This window comes from Vicia villosa, linkage group LG4 (genome assembly GCF_029867415.1).
Source record: "Vicia villosa cultivar HV-30 ecotype Madison, WI linkage group LG4, Vvil1.0, whole genome shotgun sequence".
NCBI classification, from domain to species: domain Eukaryota; kingdom Viridiplantae; phylum Streptophyta; class Magnoliopsida; order Fabales; family Fabaceae; genus Vicia; species Vicia villosa.
Window position 1 is genome coordinate 168,915,610 of NC_081183.1, and position 23,123 is coordinate 168,938,732.

Below are 23,123 nucleotides of genomic sequence, written 5' to 3' on the forward strand. Positions count from 1 at the left end.
TTAAATATTTGTATCCTAATTAAAATATATTTACTTTTATCTTCATTATAATAATTTCATAGTATTGCAAATGAAGAATATTTATGGAATATATTTTAGCCAAGTAAAAAAGTCTAGAATTATGAATTTTTTTTTATGTAGAAGTTTATATCTATAAAATGAATAATAATAATCAATAAAAATATTGACTAATTATTTTTAATAAAATCTTGCCCTAATAATTTTTTTTACTCATATTAGTTCTAGTTGGTCAATCGATTATTTTTAATCAAATATAAGTAAATAAAATAAAATATTATATATTATTAAAATAAACTAAGTTTATGAGCTAATAGTATAAAATTTTACATATTAAAGTATTGACTACAAATGTTTTAATATCAATTTTTTTTTTTGGTAGTGAGACAATTTATTACAAATTATTTATTTATTATAATAAAATTAGGATATTAAATTGGATAAATGTGATTTGATGTGAAAAATAAAAAAGTGATAAAAATTCATAATTTTAATAGGTTTCTAATATGATGCCACATTGGATTAAGGTTTCTAATATGATGCCACCTAGGATTTAGGGCTAAGGTTGTGTCTAGGGCTGTATTTGGTCCATAAGATCCGAGAACCGGACCGGTGGAACCGGTCCATTGGACCGACCAAATGTTATTCGGTCCGGGAATGGGTAATTTTTTATCCGATACAAAAATTGGATACTATATTGGATACTCATTGGATACTTTTGTCGGATATCCGAAGTAATGGTCTGATTTCGGTCCAAAAAATTGATCCATCACTGTTTTGGTCCGGTCCGAATTTACCCGATACTATTTCGGTCTGGCTCTCGAGATAGCAAATACCCGAACCGAACCGGACCGAAAACAGCCCTAGTTGTGTCCAAGGTTGTCATCATAAGAACCTTGGATTTATATTAAGTAGATATACATTTCATACGTGTCATCTTCAAGAACTATCTCTAACGTACCAGCATCTACTCACACGACTTACCAAAAACACAACCTTACCTTAAACCAGTTACACTCAAAGTCTCAAATTTTGTGATAAAAATTGGATTTTCACACTACCCAAAATCCTAATCAAGTAGAAAAATGAAATTGTAGAAGAAGTTTCATCATAAAACATGAAAGGGTTAGGTTCTCATACACTCTTGATTCCAAAGGCAAAGCCTCCTCTTTCATTTGCAATACTTGATGCATTACCATGTTGTTCTTATTTCTCTAGAACCACCACTTTATCCCCAGGTAAGTTCTTCCAAATTTCTTTTTTTGATGTATTGGTTTGACTTGGATTGAAGTTTCATGCTTCAAGTTTTTCTCTTATATTATAGTTTAAAGCTTAAATATATATATTTTTGTTCTGTTCTGGTAAGTTCTAGTTCAATTAATGTATGCCTTTTTTTTTTCTGTGGCAAAATTCTGTTCAGCTGGATTTCCAATTCAAGTGGGTCAAACTCAAAATTTAAACCTTTTTGGTGGTTGATAAGAAAAAAAAGTTGGTTTTTAAAAGTTAAATATAATACCCTTTTTATAAGGAAAAAATATAACCTAATTCTGGAGTTCAATGTAGTTTCTTATTGATAGGTAATATGGGTTGAATAAATTTTTAGGGGAAAATTGTGTTGATCATATGTTTTAAAGCTGTTTTAGATCCTAATTGTTATTTGAATTAAGTTTGATCTTTGGATTATATGCTCTTTTAATGTTATTTAGAAATGGTTAGCTATTTGGCTTTTATATAAAGTATGTTATTGGTACTTATGTTTGTTGTCTAAAGGAGTGACATATGCCTAAATTATGTATAGTAAGATGCAGACAGAAATTGAAGTTGAGCCTGGCGCGTGGCGAAATTCGAGCCCAAGCTTCAAATACTAGTGTTGGACCGGGGGATTATGGAAATAATCAAGAGAAAGACAGCCAGAATGTGTCTGAAAGAAATTCTGTTGATGACAGTTCATCTAAAATGTGAGTTTCAGTTAATTGGTTTCGTTTGTTTGTGTCAGTGATTGTCATTTAGACCTTTATAGGTGCCAGTGTGACGTAAGTATGATTGATCGGTCATGGCCTTTATACAATTCTAACAAAAGTATATTTTATGGTTGGCAGTGTGAAACCTATTCAGATTCCTTATCCTGTATCTATAGCTACTGTGCTGTTTGGATGTGCTATTGTGTTTTCACTAATAGCCTTTGTGAAAGGAGGGCCTTCATCAGTTCTAGCAGCAATTGCTAAATCAGGATTCACTGCTGCATTTACATTAATATTTGTTTCTGAAATCGGGGACAAGGTAATTTACTATTATTATCAAGATTACTATTATCTTAAATATCTCATTGTTAGTTAGCCTAACTACCCTCAGAATATAACTCCTTTAGAGAATAGATGATTCTCCGCCTATAACAGTCTATTATAAAGAACTCTCCTCAAACTCTATTTCCCATTTTCTATCTAATCATTATTTTACTGCCTATCTTTATATGCGAGGTCTGTAAAAGGCCTTGCCAACTTGCCATTATCCCTTCCGAATTTTCTATTGTAACCTGCGAGGCCAAGAAACCATCTTACTCCTGTAACATGTTTTGAAATGAGCCGTTGGAGCAAACTAGTATTTTTGCTACAAAATCCATTGTTACCCCTTCTGTTGAAATAATGTGGCCTAAGCACCCCAACTCTTCTTTTTGTTGGCCACTAAGTGCTGGTCACATAGCACTTGCAGCACCATATGCAAGTGTCGCATGTCAGTCTCCCATACACCAAAATATCATCAAAGGAAACCATAATGAATTTTTTCTAGATGGGTTTGAAAAGTGGATGTTGTGTTCATCAATCTAAACGGCATCACTGACTAAATATTATTAGTGCCCCTCTTGAGTACTAGATATCATTTTGGGAATATCAATTTTCCTTACCCACACTAGGTGGGATCAAGCTTAGGTAACAATTGTTATCCATACAACTCATTGAATAGCTCATCTATCATTGGAATTGGCAGTTTATCCTAAATGGTTTCCTTATTCAATGCCCGGTAGTCCACATACATCCCTCAAGTTCCATCTTTCTTCTTTACTAAAATAACGGGCTGGAAAGTGCACCGTGACTTATTCAATGACCACACTCTTGCATGCTCCTTGGGCAAATACTGTGTAGCCAACTTCCGTTTTAATCTGTTAGGGTGTTGTTGTCTCCTATGCACTATGCAGTCCAACCCATTGTCATCACCAACCTCTTGGAGATGAAGTTGTGAGTTGCTCTCCTGTCGACTAACACGAGAAAGGGCGGCATGCACACACCACTTTGAGCTCCACCATTTGTGACTGACTATTGCTCCCTTTGAATAGGGAGTTAAGTCAAGGGTCATAATACTCATCTCTCCTTACTCCTGTCTCACATCCTCTATTTTAGCAGCCAAGATACTAGCCCGGAGACAAATGTCTCACTCCTCTATCTCGTGGTTGCCTTTGCACTCTTGCCTGGTATCTATTTTGAGGCTCGACTCACTTGGTTGCTGTTTTGAGTTCTCCTTACCCTCAAATGTAGACCCAGTTGCTCCCTGTATGCTGCCTTGTATTACTTACTAATGGATCTGGCTGCATGAATTGGGTTGGATTGATAGTTGGAACTTGGAACCCAATCCAAAAGGGAATATACTTCCGTCTCTACGTTGTCCCTTGTCCATCCCTATCAGCATGTTTCTCTTGCAGCCTGCATTCCATGGCCCTTGCCATGTTCATAAACCGTGAACGAGAAGAGGCCTCACAGTACACATATTTTGCATCCTTCCTCGAGTTCAATCCTTAAGGGTGAAATAACCAAAGTACTGATTATCTAGCAATAGGGTCACTTGTTTAGTGAGGCGCTCAAACTCTTGGATGTATTCCTCCACACTGCGTTATCGGCACTGTGTTGATAGTTGCTCGAACAGATTTCCGTCAACATTTCCCCCATCTTGCTCCAAGAACTCTTCTTTGAGCTTTTCCCAAGTCAACTCAGCTTCTTCATTCAACAGGTCCTTGAAAAAGTGGATGCTATGCCCTACATGCATAACCTAGCCTAATTGACGTGTACCTTTGACATCATGTCTTGGAATTTGAAATAAACCTTGGCGTGGGTGATCCATCCCGCTGGGTATTCTCAGCGAACATTGGATGTTTGACTTTCTTCACCGGCTGGCAGAACTTGACAAACACATTACCCCGGAGAATGCTCCAAGTCTCCTTGTGCGAATCCTTCTTCTCCACCGATAGCTCACAGCTCTTAGTCTCCTTGTTCTGCAAGATAAGTAAATCCAACTGCTCCTAGTTTTCTGCTGCTTTCGTTTGCATATTGGCAAGGGCCAGTTTAAGAACCTCCATTTCATTTTCCAGATCTTCTACTTCGGTCTCCATCATCTAAGGTGGCATTCGCTTATGCTAAAACTTTGACCCCTCACTACAAAAAAGAAACCCCCTATTTGTGAGATCCAATAGGTCAGGCCAATTGTTGCAAACCAAATCTCACGATAACTGAGAAAATGAACGATTGTGTTATTGATGATGCAAAGGAAAATGAAGAAGGGAGAAATGATTATCTCATAACGACCCCCTCTTTATTTGATTCCTAAATAACAGAACTCACCCATCATTCATTTCCCGCCTCTTGTTCGTCCTATGTATACTCTCCACACTAAGGGTCTATTTGGCCGATAAGCTACTGATAGTTTCTAACAGGGATATGAATTATTAACACTGAGCATACAATAGTTTATCAATTTTTGTGTGGTAGAATAGACAAGGTTAATTTTTAATGAATATTCATTAGAATTATATGTTTTCATGGAGCTAAAGTTAGCCTTTTATCTTTTGACCAGACATTCTTTATAGCTGCACTCCTGGCAATGCAATATGAGAAGGGATTGGTAAGTCTTCTGACTTATTTTTTCAACAGTTTTTTTCCTTCCTATTTCTTGGCTGTCACTGCAGTACAATTCCATTATTAATATAATGATATCTATATTTTATTGTTTTCACCTGTTGATTATATACTTCCTACTTTTCATGATTGAAATTACTCTTCCCTATAGTTCATTTACATTTATAGACTAGCGAATTTCTCTATTTCCTGTATACTGGAATGCGAGTCTCTCTACTATGCTATGCAGTAAAGACATATTGCAAAACTTGGGAAGAACGCCGCCACTTAAGTTACCAGGGTGTCGTTACAATAACCAAAATATTAATAGATAGACATTAATTGAAAAACAAGTGATATGTAACCTATACTATTAATTAGAGATCCATGCGTAAACCTAGACAAACAAATTCACTCAACGCTCATAGTTTTTACTCAGCGATTATCATGTTTCAATGTAATTTATATTTCGAAAATAATTTTATATATTTTAACTTCTATTTTTATATGTTGACCAGGTTTTGTTGGGTTCAATGGGTGCTCTTGCACTCATGTCAATCCTATCTGTTGTAATAGGACGTATTTTTCAATCAGTGCCTGCACAGTTCCAGACAAGTAAGTTGTAATAGGCCATGTCTTTCATTCTAGAAAAATCCTATATTTCAGTATGTCTTTATAGTCCAGGAATTCAATTCACAATGTTATTGATGATGCACAATTCTTAAGTATTGTAATCTGTTTAGTAAACTCAAATAAAACTTGCTAATGAATTGATATGCAATCCTATTTATTTCAACAATTCACTGAAATCTCTCATTTGAATTTTTTTTCCCATGTAATGTAAGTGCCTACACAGATCATCTACACCTTTCCCTCTATTCAAAATGAAATATAGGTTCATTATCCATTTTGAAGTTGAGTTTAGCATTTCATAGTTGAATGCAAGTTACAGTTTCCCTGTTCAACATTTTTATAAACTCACCTCTTGTTTTATCCTTTATGAGTTTCCACTTCATGTGAGCTTAAAATTAGTCCATCTTCAATAAGCAGCTTTTGGTTTACAGGCCATCACTCTTTCTTCACTGTTCACTGTACTTTTCTCATTAGACAGCAATATCTGAAATTTGTATTCCATAATTTTCGTTGTGTTTGTTAGAATTTAAGCTGGGCCTAGTTCCACTTTTCAAAACCGGCTTGTAAGGGTGAGAAATGTCTCTTTTTATAAACTCTAATCAGGTCTTATATTTATTCAATGATAGACTTGAATATTTCTCAATATACTCCCTCACGTCCAATACTATCGAGCTTAGTGCGGGGATATAAATAGTGGGTGACCTGGTCAACCATTCTTTGATATACCATATTAGAATTTTAGTTGGTCTTAACTCAACTTTACAAAACCGGTTTGTAAGGTGTAGACTGTCTCTTTTTATAAACTTTAGTTAGACCTTATCTTTATTAAATGTGGAACTTGGGTTTTTCTTTCCCAATTGTATTTTTTCGAATTTCATTGAGTTCATGTTTAGAGGTAATTTCTAGTATTAAATTCTCTTAATTGATCTATCTTAATCATTTGCTAATGCTATGATGGCTAATAGTTGATGTTTTTTGGTTTGTCTGGTCTACTTACAGCCTTGCCGATTGGAGAATACGCGGCAGTAACTCTTCTTTTGTTTTTTGGACTAAAATCAATAAAAGATGCATGGGATCTTCCTTCAGCTGCTGCTAAAAATGGTGATAATGGCAGTCCTGAACTTGACGAACTCGCTGAAGCTGAGGAGCTTGTGAAAGAAAAGGTTTGAATCCCATGTATCAGTCTGTAGTTATCATTTTTTTGTTAAGTCCTATATAATGCAACAACTCTGTGATATATGGATGGCATATACGATTGAATTAGTTTACATTGATTTAGGCTATTCAAATGGCATTTATACCTTTAACCATGACTTTCCAAAATATCTTCAGGCATCCCCACGGCTTTCAAATCCACTCGAGATCATTTGGAAATCATTCAGTCTTGTATTTTTTGCTGTAAGGCTCCTTTCTCTTTTATCTTTTAATACAAATGTTGTTCCCATTTTAATCAACACTTCATATACAGCATCAAGCATTCGTATTGGTATTGGTTTATGTTATCAGGCATACAATTTTAATTTGCTGACTGGATTTGTCTAGGAATGGGGAGATCGGTCAATGCTTGCAACTATCGCGCTGGCGGCTGCTCAGGTACACTTTTAAATTTAAATCATGACAAAACACATACTAACCATACTCAGATTCTTCAAGCAAGGTCTCGAGTTTTAACCTTGTCGGTGGAAAAACGTGGTTGGGAGTGGAGACCCCACTAAAGGTAGCAAATCAGGTTCTCTGGCGGAGATTAGTCATCGGCTAAGTCGTGGATAAATCACACTAATAACATGATTATTGAAAAAATTGATTTATGACACAACGTGTTAGCATCTTTTTGCTCAACAGTATATATTAATCTTAGTAATATCTTATTCTTTACAGTCTCCTTGGGGTGTGGCAAGTGGAGCCATTGCTGGACACTTACTAGCAACATGTATTGCCATTGTTGGAGGATCACTCCTTGCTAACTACATTTCTGAAAAACTGGTATAACTCATTATTACTTGTGATTAATGCTTTGTATTTTAATCTGATATCTAAGTTAACTCGCTTTATTTTTCTTCAGGTCGGTTACTTGGGTGGAGGGCTGTTTCTAATTTTTGCTATAGCCACCTTTTTTGGGGTTTTCTGATTTCTGTCAAGCCCTACTCTTTTTTCGTGTGCAATATATCACTTGTGGGAATAATAAGGATGCATACTCAAATGCAGAACCAATGATGCGTGAACAGAAAAAAAAATCATACTTCAAGTGTGTTGATTTCCTTTAGGAGTAAATTATTCACATGGATAGATAATAAGAAACCTGATATCTGTCATTAGAGTTAAACTTTGAGGAGAAAGCTGTGTAATTGTTTCTCACTTTCTCTAGAGAGCAGCTATTGTAATGTGTGTGTTGTATTAACCAAACTACATTGAAGGATTCATCCATTTGTTAGTAAATGAACTTGTTTATTGGACATTTATGTGTTATCATTTAGAAAATCAAGGATGTTGGTTTCAGCCCTAGTGTTTTGTTATTAGTTGCATTGAGAGCATTTGAGACTGCTGATAGTTTTATGCCCAAGAAATATAGGCAGTGCCTTTATCATTGATATGATCACTATTATGTATACATCAAGTGCCTTTATCATTGATATGATCACTCCTATGTATACATCAAACGTATCTTTTAATGATTTTCACACAATAATAAGCAATTATTTACCATGAATTCTAATAATATTCATTTTGTATTTATAGTTTAAATAATACTATTTTTTTTTAATTTATATGGTCAAATACATCAGCATAGTCAGAACTGAAGGTGAACTAATGTTGAGACTATCCCTAAAAATTAGAGTTTTAGCGGAAGTCCCTTTGTGAAATATCGACAATTTAAAACCAGAAGGGAATGTATAATACTCACATTTGACAATGAACAACTTTATCACGTACAAAGTGTGTATTCATTTCAATGTGTTTTGGTGTGTTGATTTTGAATTGGATTGTCACAGAGGTACATTGCGCTAATGTAATCACAATATACTAAAGTAGCTTATGTAACATGACAATGTCGTTCTAAAAGTAAATTGCGCTAATGTAATCAAATATACTAAAGTATCTTATGTAACATGAAAATGTAGCTCTAAAAGTAAATTTTAAATTCGACATGATTTAGGCACGTCATTAGCCAGTCTTAGGTATTTGACCTCTACGTTCGATTTAGACAAGACATGTTGTTTTGCGAATCGGGAGATCAAATTATCACCAAGATACACACAATAACTAGAGGCAGACCTTCTTGTGTCTGACATATAATCCTGATGTCAATACCTGACATATCAAAGGGAGTCAAGGCAAATAGATCAATGGTTTTCTGAGTAGGGTGACCAGTTCCTCCTCATCAACTTGTGTCTTGGAGGTGCCTAGTTTGGAGGTGTGGAATTCCTAGGGCTCGATCTGGAACTCCACCAGGTCTCTTGTAAGTGTGATCCTCTCATTCTCAAACTCTATTAAGGGGTCTAAATCTATAAAGCTTACCCCATGAATGTATGGTGGCGTTGTTGTGACAATGATCATAGTCTCTCTTTTGATCCTCAAATTATCTTGGTAGCATTTTTTTGGAGGTTTCTTGACCATCTTGGATCACACTAATATGCCCTCTAGTAGTGAGTACTTCATGCTTAGGTAGAACGTTGAGAGAGCGGCCCCTAGGAGGTTAAAACATGTCGACTGATGATTATGTTGTATGAAGATGGGGCATCTACTATGTGATATCCAACCTTTATCATTATGACGTTCCCCTTCAACTAGAACATTTTCTTGAGAGTGATGTAACATTTTACCTAAACTTACTTTCCAAAGAAACCAACTAAAAAGCCTCTAAAAAGAATGAAGCTCGTTTGGATCTAGTTTTAGTCAATCAAATGCATTCCTATACATGTCATTAATTGAATTTCCTGAATCTATCAACACTCGCTTGATCTCCCAATCTCACCTTTCACCTTAATGGCCATAAGGTCATTCTCGTAAGGGAGGATTCATGCGGCGTCATTACGGGAGAAAATGATCTAATAATTTGAATCATCCTCTGGGTTTTCCTTAGACTTGGTGGGCGAATCTTCTACTGCCATGACTTGGCAAACATATCTTTTAAAAGAGGAGCTAAATTCTCCTCCCTCGACAAACCCTCATGCTATAGTATTCAAAGTGTGGCAAACTAACATATCCCTCTCTTTTATCTCTAGCACTCTGTATTTTTGTAGACCAAGGGCTTCTAGGTTGTTCTCACCTTTGAGTATTGGAATTGTCTCCTGTTTGCTGAGAGCTTCCTTTGACATATTTTTTTCTGGTGGCCCTGTTGGATAAGTTGCTAAATCTCTTTTTCATCCGGTAGCAGTCATCAATGTGATGACCATTCACCTTGTGGTATTTGCACATTCTCTCAAGTTTGGGTCCTATCGTATCTGAGTTGAGAGTTGGCGAAGGTGAAATCTCGTGTGTATGAAGTACTTCACGTCAGATTTACTCCTAACGAATGTGGAAGGGAGTGAAGTTATCCACGGGCTTTCCACATATTTGCTCCTGACGAGTGTTGAATGGCGTGAAGTTATCCATAGGCCTTCCACTATGTTTGAAAGTATCTTTGACGAACGGGGTAAAGTGGATCCTACAATCAGGGACGGATCTACATAGTATAAATTGGGGGCAGTTGACCCCACATCCAAAGTTTCATTTTAATTATTAGTAAGGCCTCTTGATGTTTGACCCCATGTAATATATAGCGATGCCCCATTACATAATGTCACTAATGATACAGACTAATCATTCTATACTTTAATTTTGTGCATGTGTTGTATAAATGAATGATTTTTTTTACTCAACAAAGTACAAATATATATATATATATATATATATATATATATATATATATATATATTAAATATTCAATAAAAGTTAATCACATAAATAAATTTGTAGGCATAGTAAAAATTACTTTATAGTTAAAAAATATGTTAAAGTAATAGTTTGGTTAATCTCTTTCAACTAATTTGCAAAATTAGTACTCTTAATTCAAATATGTTAAAATTATTTGAAATATGAAAATTAATTTTGAGAATTAGATAATATAGAGAAACTAAAGATATAATTAAACATAAACAATATCATGTGATTATTTGCGTTCGATAAAATTATATGGTTAGATAAAATTACATGGTTATAACTGTTTATAATAAGATCTTGACCCCACTTGTTAAAATTTCTGGATCCGTCCCTGCCTACAATGAGTCGGATCTGATGGAGGCACGCTCTTAGATGTCTATGGATTTCTTCTCAGCAATAATCTCTTCTCCTATAATGTAACATTTAAGTCGTGTCATGATTTCAATCATGGGGACATATGGCTTTTAGGAGAGAGACTCATTGAAATGCTCGACTCTCAAATTATTTGGAAATGCTCCCACAAACATCTCCTGGTTTGGATGTATCACCTTTATGATAGCTTCGTTGAAGCGGACGGGGTACTCCCTAAGTGACTCGAAGTGTCTTTGGTATACATTGAACATGCTAGTGGTAGCAACCTTCTGCTACTTTCTCTCCGCAAACTTATGGACCGGTTTCCTTGTGAGGTTGTGATAACTAGTTACTGAAAGGCAGAGGAGGTTCATGAACCACTTTAGGGCCACCTCCTTGAAAATATTGGACAAGATCTTGCACCTTAATCAGTCGAATGTGCCTATGATTGTCATTTGAGTATTGTATTGATGGCAACAATGTGTTTATAAGGGCTGCTCTTTCCATTAAACTTCACTAGTAAAGGTGGTTTGAAGTTTTCTAATACTAGAACACTCAAAATCTTGTCTGTATGATGCTAGGGGTCCAAGACCTTGTCTTTGACCAGGAAATCTTTATGATATCGCTAAGGTTATGACGTTTGTCTCTAGAGCCTGGACATATGTGCTAAGGTATCATGGTCGTTGTTGCTAGTGTAACTAGCTGTTGTACCATCTCATCAGGTCACCATGTTGAGCAAGATGAGTGGGGCGATTGAAAATCGGATGCGAGTGTGGTCTAGGTTAGTTTTACCAAGACCTTAAGGTAGGCGCTACTTATATTTGTTAAATATAATGAAGACGATGACCATGCACACATGTATGATTGCAAAAAGCCCGCCCCGCCCCGTTTTTTTGCGAGCTTTTGCGGTGCGGGCCTAAACGGGGCAGGCATGCCCGTTTGCCACCCCTAGTCACAATCAAGCGACCTTAGGTTGTGTCCGCCCGACTTTCCTAATGGGCCTTTCAAAACTTCTTTGAACTATATAGACTCGGAGATACTTCTCTTGAAGTCTAATGAAATTATGAGAGTCCAATGATGAATAATTTTTTACTCACCTATTAATTAAAACGAAAATATATTATTTAATTGAAATAATCTTTCATTTCTTTAGATATGCTAATATTTGGGAGCTTTGCACTTGTGCTGAGATAACTAGAGAGAGAAAGAATTATCAAAAAAAAAAACTAGAGAGAGAAAGAATAGACAGACAGATGCATACGCAGCAAAACGAAGACATTAGCACACAACGCAGACACATGACGAGATCACAGTAGAAGCTATAGAAAGAAAGCAATCACAGAGTACAACTAAAGAAAAACATCCTCAAAATGCAAAGCCCAGGAACAACACAACCTCAATGGTCTTCTTCTTCTTCTTCTTCACTCTCATTTCTCTCATCAACCTTATTCAGAGACCCTAAACCCAAACCAATCCTCTACACTTTCCTAGTCATCTCTCTCTTCTCCATCCTCCTCATCCTTTCTCTCTCCTCTTCCTCCCCTTCCCAAACCCACACCCGACCCGACCCATTTCTCTACCCCACTCACCAAACCCACCGCATCATCTACGACCAAGATAAAACCGCTCCTCCACCTCCTTCCATAGCGTACCTCATCTCCGGGTCAAAGGGTGATTCGGGTCGGATCTTACGGTTACTTTCTGCAACCTATCACCCTCTCAATCACTACCTCCTTCACCTTGACCCTTCTGCCCCTCATTCAGATCGTGAGAATTTGGCTCTTGTTGTTCAGTCTAATCCCATTTTTAAAGCTGCTCAGAATGTTCATGTTATGGGAAAACCTGATTTTGCTTATGAGAAAGGGTCTTCTCCTGTTTCTTTTACTCTTCATGCTGCTTCCATTTTGATTCGTTTGTCTATTAATTGGGATTGGTTTGTTAGCCTCAGTGCTGATTCTTATCCTCTTGTTACTCAAGATGGTATGGTATGGTGGTTTTGTTTTATGCTGTTTTTTTTTTTTTTTGTTTTGTTTATTTACTTTTGCTGAATTATGTGTTCTTGATTTGATGCTGAAAATCTTTTATGGGTTTGTCAGATCTTCTCCACATCCTGTCGTTTCTGCCTAAAGATATGAACTTTGTGAATCATTCAAGCTATATTGGGTGGAAAGAGTAAGTTCAATGTTCTTATGTGTACAAGTGTCTACGTGTTTGTTTAGTATCTGGCGTGGTGTCTGTGTTTGTGATTCATAGTTAGCTAATCTAAAGTGAGTAATATCAATCATTGTGATGGTGGTTAATGTACCATGTGAATGCATAGCTATTTATGGGTATGGTAGGATGTTAAGGCTTGATTTTCTCTTTACTACCTACTCACTTAGAGGAGGCAACTACAAGGTTTTGCATAGGAAATCTGAATTGTTAAGTGTTGGTGATGACACAGTTTGTATTTGTTTTGATGCTCTAGGTCGAGGAAGTTGAAACCCATTATTGTTGATCCTGGTTTGTATCTTTCTGAAGGGACTGAAATGTTTTATGCTACTCAGAAAAGGGAACTTCCCAGTGCTTACCACTTGTTTACAGGTTTGTTTGGCTGTCCTTATAATGTATTAGGAAAACTAATTGTTTCCCACTTGTATTTGATTATAGAGAATGTCCCATCTGATCAGAGTAACATTGCAAACCACATATTACGTAAACTCTGTTGTGGTGCGTGTTCAAAAGTTTGTGTTTGATGTACAAATGGAGAAATTAAAATAGAATGATATCTTGATATCAGATATACAATTTTTTTAGATCTATATGAAAATAGAGTCTTGACTTTTGAAATATTTTGAGAAGGAAATGTGTTAGATAACTACGTATTTAAAGAATCTAGTAGTGGTTTGGTTGGATAAAATTTTAATCATGAATGCCAAAAGAATCAGATCTTTGTAGGCGTATTAACTCAACAAATAGAAAAATGGTTAACGGCATCACAATTGGGATCTTTGAGTGATCATACCCGTGGTTTATTTCTATGAAGCAGGACAAATGGAATTAGGCTATATTTTAGACTTTGAGAGAGTGTTTACAATTCTTACTTAGGATTCTTAGGCCCCTATATAGAATATAACGAGTCCTGCTATGGAATCATCTCTCTCCCTTTTGGTGAAGATGAAATTACAAATCCATGGATCAAAATTCCTTCTTGGTCTATAATGCCACTTAGTGGTCATCCCATGGTGTCTAAGGGCTATTAGCAAGCAGCCTGTACGGGAAAATGTTAGGAATCCGGGTTTGAGCCACAGAAATTGTATTGATTATCCATTCATATATTCATTAATCCCCCAGTATGTTAATGTATTATTTAGAAATAAATCTTTTTTTGTTAATTAATGTACTAAAATGATACCCATGTTTATAATAAAATACATAATACCAAAATAGTTATGTCTAAGATTAAACATTCCTTGACTTGTTGCTGGGTGAGGCACACATTTGTTAAAAAATTGTACTTAACATCTCTAGGTGAATGGTTGAGGTATCAACTAAGTATGCTGTTGAAAGCGGTTAACTTGCTACTACTATGTATGGGCAACAAATTAGAAACTATATGGTGTTTGTTGGTGATACTACTATGAAATAGAGTGCTTTAGTATTTTCAACTGTGTTTGAATGGTAACTTGCGGCCATGTTTGTTAGGAACCCGAAATTAGAAGAAAACTGAAATTGTGTTATTGATAGAAAAAGTCAAGAAATTTTACAGAAGTGACCCCCTGTTATTTATTGATAGCAACCATATCCAATTGCTTAAGTACTAAACATCATTATCTATATTCCAATTAAAGATCCCGCTGTGCTGATAGATTTGGCCTTGTTCCATTATTTTAAAAAGTGACCTCTGCATGTACTCTTGCAATGACCCTGTAGTAGCGTCCCACTTGTGGTTTCTATTATCAATTTGGGTTTCCCAAAATTTTCCTCTATCGCAAAATAAAGCAACCTGTATAGTAAGGGATAATTTTTCCAGCAGCCAACAGGCTAATAAATTTTTTTAGTTTCATCCTCAAAACATTGAACAATCGACAAGTCAGCCTTCATGATAGAAATTTAGAAAGCTTCCATGTCAAGAGAAGTCATGTATGACCCCTACATACTCTATCAACCGTGAATCCATGTTTCTCCATCCTGCACTGTAGTTTGTTTAAATATCTGCATGTTGTCCTTCAGCCATAGTTGCACCAAGTTCCTTGCGAATTCTAAGGCTTAGTTCCACCTTGTTCCCCAAACAATCTGCCAAAACTATATCTTGAGGTGTACACGCTTTTAACAACACCCATTGTCCCCACATTTTGCGATGCATATCTTGCTTCTGCAGACTGCAGCAATATCAACAGTAGAAAGATTCATGTTCGGTGAAGATCTGTCCTCCTTGGACTGTAAATGACACAATGAAGAAGATTCCTTCTGAGCCTTAGCTAGCTCTTGTATCAGTATGTCTCTTAACATCCGTGCAAATTTGCAAGCCCTTCATCACATGACTCACTTGTTCTTGCACTTGTGCCATGACAAACAGATCAGACCTTTCACTCTCCTTTCTTGCGAGATTCAGATGTAGAGACGTCTCCACTGTTGAGTTATTCCTGCATCTTTCTAGACTGTTCCATTTGTCGAGAAATGGTCTTGTTAATTCGATCCTCAAAAGCAAGACCACGTACGTAGGTTTCTTGTTTCACTCCTTGCTTCTTCATCTATGCCATCAGAGATTGCAGAAACTCCGCCACTAACAATTTGACGGAATTCTCTAATCTTTCAATTCTTCCTATTAACTCGCCAATTCTCTCATCCCTTTCTACTTCCAACACTTCTTCTTCCTCAATCATCTTGAATGACACAAATATGATAGAATACCGGGTCCTCCATGATAACCTGGCAGGTCAAATCAATGGTAGGAACCCGAAGTTAGAAGGAAACAGAAACTGTGTTATTGATAGAAGACAAGAAATATCACAGAAGAGACCCCTGTAATCCCACAGCAATACTCCTCAAGAAAAGATGATTCTCTCTCTGGCTCTCTGCCCAACCCTATGGTTTCTAATTGAAAAGATACCTAATATCTTCTCTCTTGTGATCCCCTCTTTATATAACTGTCCCCCCCCCCCCCCCCCCCCCCCCCCAAACAAACTAGCCACATCAGCAAAATGTAGCCATATCGGGCTTAGGCCAAAACATCGGACGTAGCAATGTCTTTCCTCCAGTATAGTGAGCAATTCCCTGAGATTTATTGTTTGATTGGGCAGCAAATATAAACAGCAATGATGATCATAAAATTTTGGTTTTTCTGTGGCAAATGGACAACAACTTTTTTTGCACTATCTATAAACAAGAAAGTGGTTAATCATTATATGATAAAAAAATTCACATTTCACTTGTAATTATAGTTTGAAATGGTTTTTAAACACCTGGCACAAATGGTATAAAGCTCCCAAGTTTGGTATCACACTTTGAAATTCAAGTGTGGAGTTGGTTATCTTGATTCTAGTTTGCCATTGTTTTCATTATAATATCTTATATTCTTAGAGCCCCACATGCTCTTAACTCTTATAAATAGTCTCTGCCTTTATTGTTTTCAGTTTAATTTTACTATCTTTGAAGGCACATTATTGTAATATATATTCACATCACAATCAGGCATGTGCTAGTAAATTGAAATGCAGAATCTAGTTTTAACTTACAAAAGAAGTTCTTATTGAAAAAATTTATTTACTTATTGCAAGATTCTCTTACTCTCTTTTTTCTAAAGATGGTTGTTGAGATGTTATTTTAGCTGACTTATTCTTTTCTTCTACAGGTTCATCTTTTTCTATTTTAAGTCGCAACTTTATGGAGTTTTGCATTTGGGGTGTAGACAACCTCCCAAGGATTCTACTGATGTATTTCTCGAACACACCATCATCCCTGTCCAACTATTTCCCCACCGTTCTCTGCAATTCTCGACAATTCAACAAAACAATCATAAACCAGGACTTATTATATGCTATTTATGACAGTCATAGAAATGATCTTCGACCGTTGAACTCAACAGATTTTGATGACATGATTCATAGTGGAGCTGCCTTTGCTAAAAAATTCCAGCCAGATGATCCCGTGCTTGATCTCATAGACCAGAAAGTATTGGACCGAAGCCCTGGATCGGTTGTTCCTGGTGGTTGGTGTTTAGGTGAGCCCGGGAACAACACATGTTTAACTTGGGGTGATGCCAGTATCTTGAGACCCGGTGTAGGTTCTCAACGACTCGAGAAAGCAATTGTTGAACTGTTGTCGAATGGCACTTTCCGATCTCGTCAGTGTATATAGGAATGATCGTTCGCTAGTATGTTGTCACACAATGTAACAGAATAGGAAAAGAAACTCTAAAGGATTGGTAAGAAATATAAGAATCAATTGCTTTGTATTTGGTGTATTTAGCAGAAATCTAGCAAGTTAGTTATGATCATTAAATGTGTTTGCACAATTATAATTTTGCTAATTCTGATTGTTGTTTTATAATTTAATGTGGGATTGTGGTTGTGTCCATATTTGGTTTAGAGTTATGTTTGCCCTGAAAAGTTGTAAAACACACTGGATGAAAATTCTTAATCTCATCATGCAATTATGTGTCAAAGTTTTATCTTAAGGATCAAGATTTATGTGCTTTAAGAGTTTAGATAAGTGTGTTTTTTGTTTTCGTAACAAAAAAAAAAATTACAATCCCTTATCCTGTACTTGAAATAATAGAATGCCACATTTCAGGTTTTAATATGGATCCCTTTTCTTCCACCCTCTATGTTAGTCCTTCGTCTGTTACAGCCTTCACATTAAGGCTAGGCTATGTTTGGGAGTTTGGAGGGGAAGGGGGGAGGGTTTTGAAAAATAGGAAGAATTGAATGAAAAGGATAAAAAGATTTTGGGTAGGAGGGTTTTGGAGGATTTGAGTTTATTCATAACATCAAAAACCCTATAAAATGGGGGAACTCAAAAATTGTATTGAATGAGGGTTTTGGAGGGTTTTGAAAGGCTTACATAAATTTTCCAAATATCTTTTAGGTTGTTAAACTATTTTGAAAATTAAAAATTTAATAATGATTATGACTCTTTTATCATTCTAAACAAAATCATTTTTTCAAAAAATGTCAAATATTTTCCTATATTTTTTTAAAATTTCATTTTTGGAAGCCTTCCCCTCCCCTCCCCTCCAAACTCCCAAACATAGCCTAAGTCTCTCTTTTAATCCATACTCCATAATGACTCTATCATCTAATCTAGCTTTAACATTAGCTCCTTCATCTAAGTCGGGCCTAACATTAACTCCATGTTATGCCCTAACATTAACTCTTGTTTTATTAGAAAAAAAGTTGAACATCTTATCACATTTAAAAGTGTAAAAGTGAAGTGACATGTTATTATATAGATCTCTTTTTTATTAGAAAATCTGATAAAAGATTTTTTTTTGAAATGTAAAGTTATTTATTCCGGAAAAGAGTTTGACTACTCAACGTAAAGTTTTGGTTATAAATATAAGAATTAAAGGGAGTGCAAAGAGTTTTTCAACACAAGATTTTAGAAGAAGGGATTGGACAACCATAAAGAAGTGCAAATGATATGTGAAACAAGATGACCCAAGAGATTAGAAAAGTGATTAGAGAGACGTTGGGTGAATCAAGAGGTTTTGGACGTAGAGGGTAAAGAATCATGGTGATAGAATGAAAATGTCCAAAGTAAAGTTAAAGTAAAAAAAAAGACTGTTTTAAATAGTGGTTTAAGTGTAAAAATTCAGAAACTTGGAAAAAGTTCAAGAAAGTTGAGACCAAGAAGGCGACAAGGAAAGTAAGAGTTCAAACTTTTGACAGATTATACCAATCTCTAGGAACCAAGGAGGCAGAAAAATCTATATATAGGCTTGCTAAGGGAAGAGAAAGAAAGACTAGAGAATTGTATAAAGTGAAATTTGTTGAGGATGAAGAAGGCAAAGTCTTAGTCTAGGAAAAAAGATATAAATGATAGAAGGAAGACGTATTTCTCCAACTTATTTAATGAAGAATATGATATGTCAGTGATATTAGAGAAGGGGATAAGAACTATCATTACTATTGTCGGCTTCAAAAATAGGAGGTAAATCCTAAGCCCCTACCTTTTTACCTTACTTTTAGATGTACTCACGGAATACATCCAAGAGCTAGCACCGAGATGCATGCTTTTTGTAAATGATATAGTCCTTCTTGGAGAGTCAAACGGGGAGTTAAATGAGAGGTTGAAAACTTGGAGACGAGTTTTAGAAACACATAACAAAGAAAGAAGATATGTATATACATTCTTATATCAGTAATTAATTGAAGTTGTTACAAATAAATAAAGAACCGACAAGGTAGATAACCTTCGACACTGACCTCGAAGTGGTCGGATGCAGTTCGGGGTCTATGGTCGTAGTTCATCCAGGCTGAAGGCGCTTTGTGCTTTGAAGCGTTTTCTTTGGGTGGATAGTCCGAGGTCTTTGGCATGTTTCTTTCTTCAAGAGGCCGGAGTAGAAGATCCTATTTGGAGATCTGAGGTGAGATTCATTTCTTAAAAGTGCCCCCTTTAGTTGGACAATGTGTGGTGGTAGCACGCTATTGGGGTCGATCTGCTGATTCCATTGGAATACATGCTCCTCTAGGAAAGTAGTAGTTTGAGACAAAAATATATTCCATCCGTCCTATATTATAAGTAAAATACTTTTTTAAATTTATTCTAAATTTTATATAGTTCAAATACATTAATTATTTAAAAGGTAATTTTTGCTTATATTATAAGACGGAGGGATTAAAGAAAAATATTTTAAAAAATGAGAAAAAGAATAATACCCTCACAATAATTTTACATTTTCAATCAATGATTTGTATCACTCCAATCACTATCATTTTTAAATTACTAAAATAATATTGTAGAATGATTAATTGTGCAGTGCATCTTTATTAAACCCTTCAAACTAAAAGATAAAAAAAAAAACAATTTATTTAACTGATTTTAGCGATTGGGAATTAAGAAGAATCTAGAGAGATAAGAGTCACAGTGTTTCCGCTACGCTTTGATGGAAGACAGCAACAAGAGGTTGGAATGGGGAAAAACGACATGGAAACTACTTTCAGAGATTCGAACTCAATCACCGCTTATTCAATGCATAACTAACTTCGTTTCAATGGATCTCATGGCCAACACTCTTTTATCCGCCGGTGCGTCGCCAGCAATGGTTCATTCCGTCGAAGAGATTCCCGACTTCACTCCACGCGTCAGTGCTCTCTGCATCAACGTCGGTACACTCTCTCCCGACTCTCTTCCCGCCATGATTACTGCCGCCAAGCTATGCTCTCAGTTGGACATTCCTTGGGTTCTTGATCCCGTCGCTGTTTCCGCCTCGGCTTTCCGATTCAAGGCTTGTGTTCAGCTTGTTATTTTCAAACCTACTGTTATTAGAGGAAATGCTTCTGAAATCATCGCTCTTTCTTCCTCCTATCAATCCTCCGCCTCCGCCGCCAAGGTATATGGTCTTAAATACAAGCACGTTATATAGGGTTTTGGGTTTAATCCAACCCAAATAGTTGATAACATGCTACCATTCAACATTTAGAGGAATTTTTTTTTTTTTTTAATAATTGTTGGGTGTTAAAAAGCTGAAATGAGAATAAGCTCAATATTAGGGCTGGAAATGAGTCGAGTCGAGTCGAACTCGCGTCAACTCAGTTTGACTCGTTAAGAATTGACCGAGTTCGAGTTTAAGACGAACTTATTTTTCAGCTCAAACTCGACTCGTTAAGAATTGGCTGAGTTCGAGTTTATCACGAACTTTTTTTTAGCTCAAACTCGACTTGTTAGAAGTTCACGAAGATCTCGGTTCAACTGTTAGATTACTCTTGTTAGGTTCAACTCCCTTATTTTACAAACTTAAAAATAATTTTTTTTGTATAATCATTTGGAGAAATATTTTTTTCACTTGAAAATATAAATTATTAATTATAACTGTTAGATTAAAATAAAATATGATACTAATTATTAATTATAACTGTTAGATTAAAATAAAATATGATACTAAGATTTAGAGCAAATCTTAAAACCTACTCTTAAAGACAATATAATCTATCTCATATATAATCGAGTTGACTCATGAACCTAACGAATCGAACTATGTATAGTTCAAGTTCAGCTCATTTAGTTAACGAACTTAATTTTTAGCTCATACTCAGCTCATTTGGTTCATGAATCTAGTTCAACGATTTAATTTTCGAATCGAGTTCCGAACTATTTTCAAGTTAGTTTGGTTCATTGTCAGCCCTACTCAATATAATAGAGATGTAGGGTCTTTAATTAAGGATTAAAATTTGACTCGTTTGGAATGATAGAATCGGATGTAACGGAGTGGAATAAAATGGGATGAAATGATATTTCATGGTTTGGAATTTGGATTACTTAAAATCGGATGGAGCGGAATGGTGTAGTATGTATTCCATTCCATTCCACCAGTTACCACCATATTTCTTCTCCTCCGATTTGGACTGAATGATCAACTTGTCTTGTTCCGTCTTAAAATTTTCAAACAATAAAATGAAATATTTGTTCTACTCCATTCCACTCTGCTCCATCCTATTCCATTGCATTCCGCGCCATTCATTTTATGATATCCAAACATAGCCTTAAATCATTGCTAAATAGGTTCTCATAAAATTAATATTTGTCGCGGTTAAGCCGTAGCAAAATAGGGCACTTATTTATTTTGTCACCGTCAACGCTAACTTACACAGGCCTCCAAAAACTTAAGATGGTGACGTAGAGATGGAAATGATAACATTAGAGACGTGTCTGGGACCCTTGCATTAGAGAGATACTTGAGGTTGCATGGTTGGAAAAAAGATGATTGAGTTTTGACTTGGCTTGTTTCCATGCGTGCCTATGTTTTCTCGCATCCCTAATTGTAGAGTTAAGTGTCATTCTGTATTGTTTATTTTCCTGACACACTTAGGCTATTTGTGATACAATTTGAAGTCCCTTCATTTACAGAAACAAAACACTAATGAAAAATTACCTTGAATACATCACAATTGGCATACTTAGCATAAATTCTAGGAAATTTAGAGAATTTAAATCCACGTGAAGGAGATATGCAGATTTTGTAGCAGCGGGAGTAAATCACACGCATGGTAGTGGGCAGCCTAGGTAGTCACTAGTTGAAGGGAGGATTCAGTAAGTATTATAGGCAAAATTATTTAGAAAAATCTAGAGGCCAATGGTTTGCTATAATTTATAAACATGATTTGTGATAGAATATTATGATGCCCTTTGATCCATATAGCCCATTTCACCTATGGGGATGAAGCTTGGTTGTTTTTGTTGTATTTCTCGATATTTTCCTTAAGAATGATATTTGGAAAGAATGGATTTTAGGAACTCATCCAAAACTAAAACTAAAACCTGTGTTCATTGCCTCTCACCTTGATCATTGAAATTTTTGAATTGCAATTTGTAATTTAGCTCTATTGTTGTAAAGGGTGTAGACAGTACTCACGATTCAATGGACGCAGTTGAAGCAGCAAAGTTGTTGGCTCATATAAGTGGTTCCATAGTTGCAGTTTCAGGGGCTACTGACATTGTCACAGATGGTTATCAAGTTGTTGGCGCTCACAATGGGGTGCCATTGATGCAAAAAATTACAGCAACTGGGTGTTCTGTCACTGCACTCATTGCTGCCTTTGTTGCAGTTGACAAAAGCCATGCTTTAGATGCGGCAGTATCGGCCCTATCTGTGTTTGGTATTGCTGGTGAGTTAGGAATGAAGATGGCTAAAGGTCCTGCGTCGTTGCGAATGCATTTGATAGATGCACTCTATGGGCTTGACGAAGCTACGTTACAGTCTCATGTTAATATCACAAGCTTGTGTTGAAGTCTGAAGGTCTGCATGCATGCAATACTTGCAAATTGATAATTATTAATACATTTTATATCTATCATTGCTCATACATGTCTATCTTTCATATCCATCAGTTGAAAATGGATCATTAGTGACAATCGAGACACTAGCTAGTAAAAACAGGATGTATGCCGCTGCTTTAAAATTTCACCAATCGGGTTTGTTTTTCAAAGTTAACTCCCCTTCATTTCTCTTTGATGTATACAATAGATTTGTTGAAAGTTGTTCATGAACTATTGAGGCACTGCTAATCATATGGATGCTATGTAGAGTTGTGTATATATGAGATAATGAATAACATTTTCTTACATTTCATGCTTCATATGCAGTCGTCTTTTTATTTGCTTGGGTTTTTGTTTTGATAG

At 35.9% G+C, this 23,123-nt stretch overlaps 3 protein-coding genes across 4 annotated transcripts; all 3 read left to right on the top strand.

The window, feature by feature from the left end:
• The first annotated feature begins 957 nt into the window (after window positions 1-957).
• On the top strand, window positions 958-7,986 carry LOC131595848 (protein PAM71-homolog, chloroplastic-like). The gene is made up of 10 exons (XM_058868349.1): window positions 958-1,256; window positions 1,817-1,976; window positions 2,118-2,298; window positions 4,858-4,905; window positions 5,417-5,513; window positions 6,531-6,694; window positions 6,864-6,929; window positions 7,074-7,124; window positions 7,410-7,514; window positions 7,594-7,986. The coding sequence occupies exons 1-10, from the start codon at window positions 1,136-1,138 to the stop codon at window positions 7,657-7,659; spliced, it is 1,059 nt and encodes a 352-aa protein (XP_058724332.1). The 5' UTR covers window positions 958-1,135; the 3' UTR covers window positions 7,660-7,986.
• Window positions 7,987-11,975: 3,989 nt separating this feature from the next.
• Window positions 11,976-17,448, top strand: LOC131595850 (beta-glucuronosyltransferase GlcAT14A-like). Its single transcript, XM_058868350.1, has 4 exons — window positions 11,976-12,782; window positions 12,899-12,974; window positions 13,270-13,385; window positions 16,636-17,448. The coding sequence occupies exons 1-4, from the start codon at window positions 12,173-12,175 to the stop codon at window positions 17,139-17,141; spliced, it is 1,308 nt and encodes a 435-aa protein (XP_058724333.1). The 5' UTR covers window positions 11,976-12,172; the 3' UTR covers window positions 17,142-17,448.
• A 2,367-nt stretch (window positions 17,449-19,815) lies between these two features.
• LOC131595851 (hydroxyethylthiazole kinase-like) lies at window positions 19,816-23,073 on the top strand. 2 transcript variants are annotated; one of them, XM_058868352.1, is made up of 3 exons: window positions 19,816-20,337; window positions 22,339-22,740; window positions 22,833-23,073. In XM_058868352.1, the coding sequence occupies exons 1-2, from the start codon at window positions 19,891-19,893 to the stop codon at window positions 22,729-22,731; spliced, it is 840 nt and encodes a 279-aa protein (XP_058724335.1). In that variant the 5' UTR covers window positions 19,816-19,890; the 3' UTR covers window positions 22,732-22,740; window positions 22,833-23,073. The 2 variants fall into 2 exon arrangements, with proteins under 2 accessions (XP_058724335.1, XP_058724334.1); XM_058868351.1 differs by having other exon boundaries at window positions 22,339-23,073.
• The last annotated feature ends 50 nt before the right edge of the window (window positions 23,074-23,123 follow it).

What these genes read in the sequence shown, in the direction of transcription:
- LOC131595851 (XM_058868351.1), top strand. Translation starts at nt 19,891, where the DNA reads ATGGAAGACAGCAACAAGAGGTTGGAATGGGGAAAAACGACATGGAAA. An exon ending in CCTCCGCCTCCGCCGCCAAG is followed by an intron (nt 20,338 to 22,338) that starts GTATATGGTCTT and finishes ATTGTTGTAAAG; the next exon opens with GGTGTAGACAGTACTCACGA.
- LOC131595850 (XM_058868350.1), top strand. Translation starts at nt 12,173, where the DNA reads ATGCAAAGCCCAGGAACAACACAACCTCAATGGTCTTCTTCTTCTTCT. An exon ending in TCCTCTTGTTACTCAAGATG is followed by an intron (nt 12,783 to 12,898) that starts GTATGGTATGGT and finishes TGGGTTTGTCAG; the next exon opens with ATCTTCTCCACATCCTGTCG. An exon ending in AGCTATATTGGGTGGAAAGA is followed by an intron (nt 12,975 to 13,269) that starts GTAAGTTCAATG and finishes TTGATGCTCTAG; the next exon opens with GTCGAGGAAGTTGAAACCCA.
- LOC131595848 (XM_058868349.1), top strand. Translation starts at nt 1,136, where the DNA reads ATGAAAGGGTTAGGTTCTCATACACTCTTGATTCCAAAGGCAAAGCCT. An exon ending in GATGACAGTTCATCTAAAAT is followed by an intron (nt 1,977 to 2,117) that starts GTGAGTTTCAGT and finishes TATGGTTGGCAG; the next exon opens with TGTGAAACCTATTCAGATTC. An exon ending in TCAGTCTTGTATTTTTTGCT is followed by an intron (nt 6,930 to 7,073) that starts GTAAGGCTCCTT and finishes GGATTTGTCTAG; the next exon opens with GAATGGGGAGATCGGTCAAT.